The 10237-nt window shown below is 45.3% G+C and overlaps 1 protein-coding gene across 1 annotated transcript in view; it reads left to right on the plus strand.

Moving 5' to 3' along the window:
- Positions 1-3829: 3829 nt before the first annotated feature.
- The window catches only part of LOC140369014 (melanopsin-A-like), a 60948-nt gene continuing 54540 nt past the window's right edge, over positions 3830-10237 (plus strand). Inside the window, exon 1 of the mRNA XM_072456213.1 lies at positions 3830-3955. Coding sequence (XP_072312314.1) covers positions 3839-3955 — 117 coding nt within the window. The 5' untranslated portion in view covers positions 3830-3838. The remainder of the gene's footprint in view (positions 3956-10237) is intronic.

Here is a 10237-nt window from a genome sequence, read left to right on the forward strand (position 1 = left end):
TGGTCGTCTTGTCGTCGGGTCGTCGGGTCGTCGGGTCGTCTGGTCGTCTTGTCGTCGGGTCGTCGGGTCGTCTTGTCGTCTGGTCGTCGGGTCGTCTGGTCGTCGGGTCGTCGGGTCGTCGGGTCGTCGGGTCGTCTTGTCGTCTTGGCGTCGGGTCGTCTGGTCGTCGGGTCGTCTGGTCGTCTGGTCGTCTTGTCGTCGGGTCGTCGGGTCGTCGGGTCGTCTTGTCGTCTTGTCGTCGGGTCGTCTGGTCGTCTGGTCGTCGGGTCGTCTTGTCGTCTTGTCATCGGGTCGTCTGGACGTCTGGTCGTCGGGTCGTCTTGTCGTCTTGTCATCGGGTCGTCTGGACGTCTTGTCGTCGGGTCGTCTGGTCGTCGGGTCGTCGGGTCGTCTTGTCGTCGGGTCGTCGGGTCGTCGGGTCGTCTGGTCGTCTGGTCGTCGGGTCGTCGGGTCGTCGGGTCGTCGGGTCGTCTTGTCGTCGGGTCGTCGGGTCGTCGGGTCGTCTGGTCGTCTTGTCGTCGGGTCGTCTGGTCGTCGGGTCGTCGGGTCGTCTTGTCGTGTTGTCGTCGGGTCGTCTGGTCGTCTTGTCGTCGGGTCGTCTGGTCGTCGGGTCGTCGGGTCGTCTTGTCGTCGGGTCGTCGGGTCGTCGGGTCGTCTTGTCGTCGGGTCGTCGGGTCGTCTTGTCGTCTTGTCGTCGGGTCGTCGGGTCGTCGGGTTGTCTTGTCGTCGGGTCGTCGGGTCGTCGGGTCGTCTTGTCGTCGGGTCGTCTTGTCGTCTTGTCGTCTTGTCGTCGGGTCGTTGGGTCGTCTTGTCGTCTTGTCGTCGGGTCGTCGGGTCGTCGGGTCGTCTTGTCGTCGGGTCGTCTTGTCGTCTTGTCGTCGGGTCGTCTGGTCGTCTTGTCGTCGGGTCGTCTGGTCGTCGGGTCGTCGGGTCGTCTTGTCGTCGGGTCGTCTTGTCGTCGGGTCGTCTTGTCGTCGGGTCGTCGGGTCGTCTTGTCGTCTTGTCGTCGGGTCGTCGGGTCGTCGGATCGTCGGGTCGTCTTGTCGTCTTGTCGTCTTGTCGTCTGGTCGTCGGGTCGTCGGGTCGTCTTGTCGTCTTGTCGTCGGGTCGTCTGGTCGTCGGGTCGTCGGGTCGTCGGGTCGTCTTGTCGTCGGGTCGTCTGGTCGTCTTGTCGTCTTGTCGTCGGGTCGTCGGGTCGTCTGGTCGTCTTGTCGTCGGGTCGTCGGGTCGTCTTGTCGTCTTGTCGTCGGGTCGTCGGGTCGTCTGGTCGTCGGGTCGTCGGGTCGTCTTGTCGTCGGGTCGTCTGGTCGTCTGGTCGTCGGGTCGTCTTGTCGTCGGGTCGTCTGGTCGTCTTGTCGTCTTGTCGTCTTGTCGTCGGGTCGTCGGGTCGTCGGGTCGTCTGGTCGTCTTGTCGTCTTGTCGTCGGGTCGTCGGGTCGTCTTGTCGTCTTGTCGTCGGGTCGTCTGGTCGTCGGGTCGTCTGGTCGTCGGGTCGTCTGGTCGTCGGGTCGTCGGGTCGTCTGGTCGTCGGGTCGTCTTGTCGTCTTGTCGTCGGGTCGTCGGGTCGTCTGGTCGTCTTGTCGTCGGGTCGTCGGGTCGTCGGGTCGTCTGGTCGTCTTGTCGTCGGGTCGTCGGGTCGTCTTGTCGTCTGGTCGTCGGGTCGTCTGGTCGTCGGGTCGTCGGGTCGTCGGGTCGTCGGGTCGTCGGGTCGTCGGGTCGTCTTGTCGTCTTGGCGTCGGGTCGTCTGGTCGTCGGGTCGTCTGGTCGTCTGGTCGTCTTGTCGTCGGGTCGTCGGGTCGTCGGGTCGTCTTGTCGTCTTGTCGTCGGGTCGTCTGGTCGTCTGGTCGTCGGGTCGTCTTGTCGTCTTGTCATCGGGTCGTCTGGACGTCTTGTCGTCGGGTCGTCGGGTCGTCTGGTCGTCGGGTCGTCGGGTCGTCTTGTCGTCGGGTCGTCGGGTCGTCGGGTCGTCGGGTCGTCGGGTCGTCGGGTCGTCTGGTCGTCGGGTCGTCGGGTCGTCGGGTCGTCGGGTCGTCTTGTCGTCGGGTCGTCGGGTCGTCGGGTCGTCTGGTCGTCTTGTCGTCGGGTCGTCTGGTCGTCGGGTCGTCGGGTCGTCTTGTCGTGTTGTCGTCGGGTCGTCTGGTCGTCTGGTCGTCGGGTCGTCTTGTCGTCGGGTCGTCTGGTCGTCTTGTCGTCTTGTCGTCGGGTCGTCGGGTCGTCGGGTCGTCTGGTCGTCTTGTCGTCGGGTCGTCGGGTCGTCTGGTCGTCTTGTCGTCGGGTCGTCGGGTCGTCTTGTCGTCTGGTCGTCGGGTCGTCTGGTCGTCGGGTCGTCTGGTCGTCTGGTCGTCGGGTCGTCGGGTCGTCGGGTCGTCGGGTCGTCTTGTCGTCTTGGCGTCGGGTCGTCTGGTCGTCGGGTCGTCTGGTCGTCTGGTCGTCTGGTCGTCTGGTCGTCGGGTCGTCTGGTCGTCTGGTCGTCTGGTCGTCGGGTCGTCGGGTCGTCTGGTCGTCGGGTCGTCGGGTCGTCGGGTCGTCCATCTAGTGCTGTATTAGAATGCATCATTGTCGTCTAAAGAACACAACACTTTTCTCTCCCTCTGGAGCTGCCACAACAGTCGTATCCCTTATGTCGAGTGGATTTCATATTTCATCTCGAACATGTGTATTTTATGTATTTTAAGAGGCTAAAACCAGCAATATTTCTAATGTAAGTGCTTGGTAAAGGTCAAAAAAAGGCCGTTGAGTGTAGTCCGCACGTATTCATCACGTTACTGTGGCTGTGAAGACGTCGTGGCCGTGGGCTTTATTGGACAGGAGAGGACAGTGTGAAATGGGGGAGGAGAGCGGGGGGAGGACACGCAGTAACATTTTAACACATTATGAACAATATGTGAAAGAAGAGGAATTTTGTATCAGAAAAGTGTTGTGTCTTTGACTTTAGCTCATGAAAAATGGAACCAAAAACCAAAAGCAACTTATAGAACTTCGGAACATGGACTTTTCATTAGAAAATGCACGAATGATGATTATTTCCAACTCCACCAAAATATGTGTAATATCAGTGGATAAAATACTTACTCTACTGTCACTATTTTGATGACTTGAGACTTGACTTGGGTCTTGACTTGTACTTTTACCCTCTTGCCTTGGGTCTTGACTTGGGTCTTGACTTGTACTTGTGCACTCTTGCCTTGGGTCTTGACTTGTACTTGTACACTCTTGCCTTGGGTCTTGCCTTGGGTCTTGCCTTGGGTCTTGCCTTGGGTCTTGCCTTGGGTCTTGACTTGTACTTGTGCACTCTTGCCTTGGGTCTTGACTTGTACTTGTACACTCTTGCCTTGGGTCTTGCCTTGGGTCTTGCCTTGGGTCTTGCCTTGGGTCTTGCCTTGGGTCTTGACTTGTACTTGTGCACTCTTGCCTTGGGTCTTGACTTGTACTTGTGCACTCTTGCCTTGGGTCTTGCCTTGGGTCTTGACTTGGGTCTTGACTTAGGACTTGTACCCTCTTAACTGAGCCACTCTGCTTTTCTCTCCACAAAACCACCCGAGTCGTTGTCGTCAGAGCGAGTTCCATTGACTCCTCCTGAAGCGTGGAGCGCTCAGCGAGGTGGGAGTGGACGGGACTTGCTGGCGATGGACGGGAGGAGAGAGAGAGTGAGTGAGCGGGTAGAGGAGGGAGGGGGGAGTCATAGCGTTGCCGTGCACAGCCGCTCACCCGCTCAGAGCCGCACAGACTCAGGAGCAGTGATCATGAGTAGAACTGAGGACCACATGCTCGGGTCCCTGCTCTTGCTGCTGCTGCTGCTGCCGCTGCTGCTTTAGTCTGACCCTGAAGGAGAGAGAACCATGGACTCCCGGCTGCTCCTGGGACCCGGGTTCCCCACGACCAAGACGCCCGCCTGGGTCAACATCAGCCACTACGACCCGCACCGCCTCCAGGATTTACCCCCCATTTCCACCACTGTGAGTCACTTCTTTTCTTTTTTTTAAATATTGGTCAATCACGCATTTTTTCCCCCCAAAGCTAAAATAAATGACAAAAATCACGTTTTATAAAGGTATTTTTGGTTTAATTATCGAGAGTTTGTGCGTGGGCGGTTTATTTCTGAATGTGGAGTTTATGTTCATTCATGTTTAAGCAGCTTACGTTCATTCAAGAGCATTTTGTTAACTGTTTGTGTCGCTTATGATTATTCTTTCTTTTATTACTTTGGAGAGATGAACGTTGTAAAAGGAGATTTCTTTATGGATCTTGTGGCCGTGCATTTGACAACATGTGATTATGGTTCATCTTCCAAACTTCATTCATATTTGTGGATAAGAAAGTTACTTCATGCTCAGTTTAGTCATGTTGCTGTTTTTAGGTTTATGGCGCTGCAATCATTTCTTTGCACAATCTGTTGGAATCTTGTCTTGGGTGAAATGTAAAAGTAACTGAGATGAAGAGAACAGTTTTTGATTGACAGGTGTTTGAACATCGTGACGTCGTTATAAGTGCAATACCGTGTTTTTTTGTTGAAACATATGAACAATGAGGTTTGGGTCACACTTATGTCCTGTTGGAATCGTGGTTTGATCCGATGAAGCTGTGAAACTGATCGAACTTCAGCCCAGATGGAAAGTCGATCGTTTTCTAATTGTCAATTAATGGCTTGGGTCTTTTTAATCGAGAGGTCGACGGCCAAAAACGCAGAATTTGGACTTTGGAGGAAGAAACGCGAAATTGTCAAAAAATCAATCAAAATGACTCAGGGTGCGCAGCGGTGGCAGAGAGGTTAGAGCTCCTGCCTCCCAACGAGGAGATCAGGGGTTTGATTCCCGAGCCGAATTTGTTTTTTGACTACGTTCCTGGATGGTCTGGGTATCGCCTAGTACTTCACGATACGATACGATACTGATCCCGATACACAGAACTTGACACGATACACGCCCTGATTCATGAATATCCCTTAAAATTGTTGTTAAAAGTTGACTAAAATCATGTTTTGATTAAGTAGTAATAATAATATAATAATAATCTGCATAAATGTGTTAGAATCTCATGTTCACGATGTCTTTTACATCAGAAGACAACTGTCCTAGGATTAAGTCACATGTCTGTAGGTTCAAGAGAAGAACTCGGACATTTCTATAATAACTTTACGTTGTTTAAAAGTGTCACGATGCACAACTCTGTATCGATACACGTATTTCCATTCAATCCATCACGATCCATCACGATATCGATGTATTGAGCACAGCCCGAGCTCCTGGTGTAGTCTAAACCTGAGGGTCACGTTTGTAAGTTTGGACACAGCTTAATTGCACGTAGTTAAAGAAAAGCAGCCTCTTGATTCATTTGCTCCATTAGTGAGGACGGCGTGGAAGCCAGAGATATCTCCATCACAAACACGAGCACTTATGGGAAGCAGAAACTACACATGGAAAATAATGTCTGATATTGACATGCCGGGAAAGAACACTTTCAACAACAGGGAAAAAAACACACCTAATTATGCAAAACAGGAGAAATGTCGGCGGGAAACACGGTGAGCGAGGAGAGAAGTAATGGTGCGCTCTGAACATGTGACAAGGAAAGAACCAGGAGCTTAAATGAGAAGTGTTTAGGATGAAAAAGAGGAGACGAGGTGCAAAAAAGGATGGAAGGAAGCGAGCGAGCGAAGAAGGGCGAAGGGAAGGAAGTGAATATAATGAAGAGGTCAGACGACGGCGTGAAAGGAAGGACAAAGTAAGAAGTGTACTTGCGAGACGAGGATGGATCATACGGTTCCTCAGAGTGTTCCGGAAACGCAGCGTCGCTTCAGAAAGTCTTTATTCCATTCTTTTTATTCAACCCGCTAAGCCGCAAGAAGGTCAGGATCGTAAGGAGGCTGCGAAGGAAAGGCGGTGAGGATTAAGGACGCTCCGTGCGAGTGTACGGTGCGGAGCGGAGCCGGTCCTTCATGATATTAGACGGGAAATCGATGAAAAGGACAGAAAAAGGGGATAAAAGTGAGACAAAATGAAAAGATTGTACTGGAATGAGCGAAGAAGGATGCGAGAACGCAGAGCAAGTGCCCAAGGATGGAGGAAAGGAAGGTTAGGAGACAGAGAAGGAAGGAGATGAGGAGCTAAATGAGTAACTAAAAAAAGAAAAGCAGCAATCCATAAAGTAAATTGGAGAAAAATAAACATTATAGTGAGGAATAAGTGAAGAGGAGGGAAGGATGCAAGGACGAACGACAAGTGGACTGAGGAAAGAGTGGTTAGGAGGCATAGACGGAAGGAACTAGGAGCTAAATAAGTAGCAGAAATTGGCAAGGGACAATCGATAAAACACATGGAAGAAAGAAGAAAGTAGGAGACAAGTAGATAAAAAAAGGAAACAATAGTAATAAGAAGTGAAGAGAATGTAAGGATGCCAGGACAAAGAGGAGGTGGGCTTAGGATGGGGGGGAGGGTTAAGGAGGCATAGATGGGAGGAACTAGGAGCTAAATGCGTAACGACATTAAGGAAATTATCAATAAAATGAATAACAGAAAAGGGAAGAAAGTAGGAGACAAAGAACATTTTAGTGAAGAGTAAGAGGCAAAGAGGAAGGATGTAAGGATGCAAGTGGAGTTAGAATTCAAGTGGTTAGGAGGCATAGAAGGAAGGAAGAATGGAAAAAGTCAGAGAAAATGAACAGAGCATGAAAACGAATAGAAAGTGGAAGACAAGGACGGAAAAAGAAAAAGAAGTGTAATTGAAGAAGAGGAAAGGATGCGAGAATGAACAAGTGGACTAAGGGTCGAGGAAAGAGCGGTTAGGAGGCAGGAAGGAAGGAAGTAGGAGCTAAATATAGGAAGCAGTAATAAAAAGGAATAGAAAAAGAGAAGAAAATGGGAGACCAAAAAAAGAAACGTTGACGTGCGGCGAGTGGGATGGAGAGAGTAGTGTAAGGAAAGGAGACAAGGAGAGAGGATGCACGCTTACAAGGAGAAGGTTGTTAGGAGGCAAGGATGAGAGTGTAAGGAAAGGAGGCAAGGAGAGAGGATGCACGCTTATAAGGAGAATGTGGTTAGGAGGCTAGGATGAGAGTGTAAGGAAAGGAGATAAGGAGAGAGGATGCACGCTTGCAAGGAGAAGGTGGTTAGGAGGCTAGGATGAGAGTGTAAGGAAAGGAGATAAGGAGAGAGGATGCACACTTACAAGGAGAAGTGTAGAAAAGGGGAAAAAGAAGTCGTTTTGTTCTCTGGGAGTCGACTCGTTCAAAAAGTAGAACTTTGTTACTGTAGAACTTTGTTACTATAGTACTTTGTTACTATTGTACTTTGTTACTGTAGTACTTTGTTACTATTGTACTTTGTTACTGTAGTACTTTGTTACTATTGTACTTTGTTACTGTAGTACTTTGTTACTATAGTACTTTGTTACTGTAGTACTCTGTTACTGTAGTACTTTGTTACTGTAGTACTTTGTTACTGTAGTACTCTGTTACTGTAGTACTTTGTTACTATAGTACTTTGTTACTGTAGTACTTTGTTACTGTAGTACTCTGTTACTGTAGTACTTTGTTACTGTAGTACTTTGTTACTGTAGTACTCTGTTACTGTAGTACTTTGTTACTGTAGTACTTTGTTACTGTAGTACTTCGTTACTGTAGTACTTTGTTACTGTAGAACTTTGTTACTGTAGTACTCTGTTACTGTAGTACTTTGTTACTATAGTACTTTGTTACTGTAGTACTTTGTTACTATAGTACTTTGTTACTGTAGTACTTCGTTACTGTAGTACTTTGTTACTGTAGAACTTTGTTACTGTAGTACTTTGTTACTATAGTACTTTGTTACTGTAGTACTTTGTTACTGTAGTACTCTGTTACTGTAGTACTTTGTTACTGTAGTACTTTGTTACTGTAGTACTTCGTTACTGTAGTACTTTGTTACTGTAGAACTTTGTTACTGTAGTACTCTGTTACTGTAGTACTTTGTTACTATAGTACTTTGTTACTGTAGTACTTTGTTACTATAGTACTTTGTTACTGTAGTACTTCGTTACTGTAGTACTTTGTTACTGTAGAACTTTGTTACTGTAGTACTCTGTTACTGTAGTACTTTGTTACTATAGTACTTTGTTACTGTAGTACTTCGTTACTGTAGTACTTTGTTACTGTAGAACTTTGTTACTGTAGTACTCTGTTACTGTAGTACTTTGTTACTATAGTACTTTGTTACTGTAGTACTTTGTTACTGTAGTACTTTGTTACTGTAGTACTTTGTTACTGTAGTACTTTGTTACTGTAGTACTCTGTTACTATTGTACGTTGTTACTGTAGTACTCTGTTACTGTAGTACTTTGTTACTATAGTACTTTGTTACTGTAGTACTTTGTTACTGTAGTACTCTGTTACTGTAGTACTTTGTTACTATAGTACTTTGTTACTGTAGTACTTTGTTACTATAGTACTTTGTTACTGTAGTACTTCGTTACTGTAGTACTTTGTTACTGTAGAACTTTGTTACTGTAGTACTCTGTTACTGTAGTACTTTGTTACTATAGTACTTTGTTACTGTAGTACTTTGTTACTGTAGTACTTTGTTACTGTAGAACTTTGTTACTGTAGTACTTTGTTACTGTAGTACTTTGTTACTGTAGTACTCTGTTACTATTGTACGTTGTTACTGTAGTACTCTGTTACTGTAGTACTTTGTTACTATAGTACTTTGTTACTGTAGTACTTTGTTACTGTAGTACTCTGTTACTGTAGTACTTTGTTACTATAGTACTTTGTTACTGTAGTACTTTGTTACTATAGTACTTTGTTACTGTAGTACTTCGTTACTGTAGTACTTTGTTACTGTAGAACTTTGTTACTGTAGTACTCTGTTACTGTAGTACTTTGTTACTATAGTACTTTGTTACTGTAGTACTTTGTTACTGTAGTACTTTGTTACTGTAGAACTTTGTTACTGTAGTACTTTGTTACTGTAGTACTCTGTTACTGTAGTACTTTGTTACTATAGTACTTTGTTACTGTAGTACTTTGTTACTGTAGTACTCTGTTACTGTAGTACTTTGTTACTATAGTACTTTGTTACTGTAGTACTCTGTTACTGTAGTACTTTGTTACTGTAGTACTTTGTTACTGTAGTACTCTGTTACTGTAGTACTTTGTTACTATAGTACTTTGTTACTGTAGTACTTTGTTACTGTAGTACTTTGTTACTATAGTACTTTGTTACTGTAGTACTTTGTTACTGTAGTACTTTGTTACTGTAGTACTTTGTTACTATAGTACTTTGTTACTGTAGAACTTTGTTACTGTAGTACTCTGTTACTATTGTACGTTGTTACTGTAGTACTCTGTTACTGTAGTACTTTGTTACTATAGTACTTTGTTACTGTAGAACTTTGTTACTATAGTACTTTGTTACTGTAGTACTTTGTTACTGTAGTACTCTGTTACTATTGTACGTTGTTACTGTAGTACTCTGTTACTGTAGTACTTTGTTACTATAGTACTTTGTTACTGTAGTACTTTGTTACTATAGTACTTTGTTACTGTAGTACTTTGTTACTGTAGTACTCTGTTACTATTGTACGTTGTTACTGTAGTACTCTGTTACTGTAGTACTTTGTTACTATAGTACTTTGTTACTGTAGAACTTTGTTACTATAGTACTTTGTTACTATAGTACTTTGTTACTTTGTTACTATAGTACTTTGTTACTTTGTTACTATAGTACTTTGTTACTTTGTTACTATAGTACTTTGTTACTTTGTAACTATAGTACTTTGTTACTATAGTACTTGAACCCGTTGAGACAGATACTTGTGAAGTATATTCGATTACATTTAAAATACATATTTAAAAAAATATTTCTATAAATATCTTTTTTTAATTTATTTTTTATTTAATAACGTTATTCCTGGCATGTGTTTTAGTCCCTATAGTTTAGAAAAAATATATATATATTTCAAAATAAATTAAATACATTCATTTTAAAAAGAGTCTTAGAGTGTTTTAGAGTCTTTATAGTTGAAAAAAATAAATAAATAGATATTTACACATTTCACCATCAATTAAAACGTCGTTTTAAACAAATAAAGAATGAAATACAGTGAGTGAATTGTGTCTAATATAATTCTCTAACGTCCAGATTATGACTGCGATTATTACTAATAACGACCGTTTCAGCGATTTCATGGTTAAAATGAAGATGAAGATGAAGATGAAGAGACGAGTCGAAGGAGCAAAAGATTCTGACCAGGAAAAACAAGAG

This window comes from Eucyclogobius newberryi, unplaced genomic scaffold (assembly GCF_026437365.1).
Source record: "Eucyclogobius newberryi isolate DKJ021-1_F unplaced genomic scaffold, fEucNew1.0.hap1 SCAF_20, whole genome shotgun sequence".
NCBI lineage: Eukaryota > Metazoa > Chordata > Actinopteri > Gobiiformes > Gobiidae > Eucyclogobius > Eucyclogobius newberryi.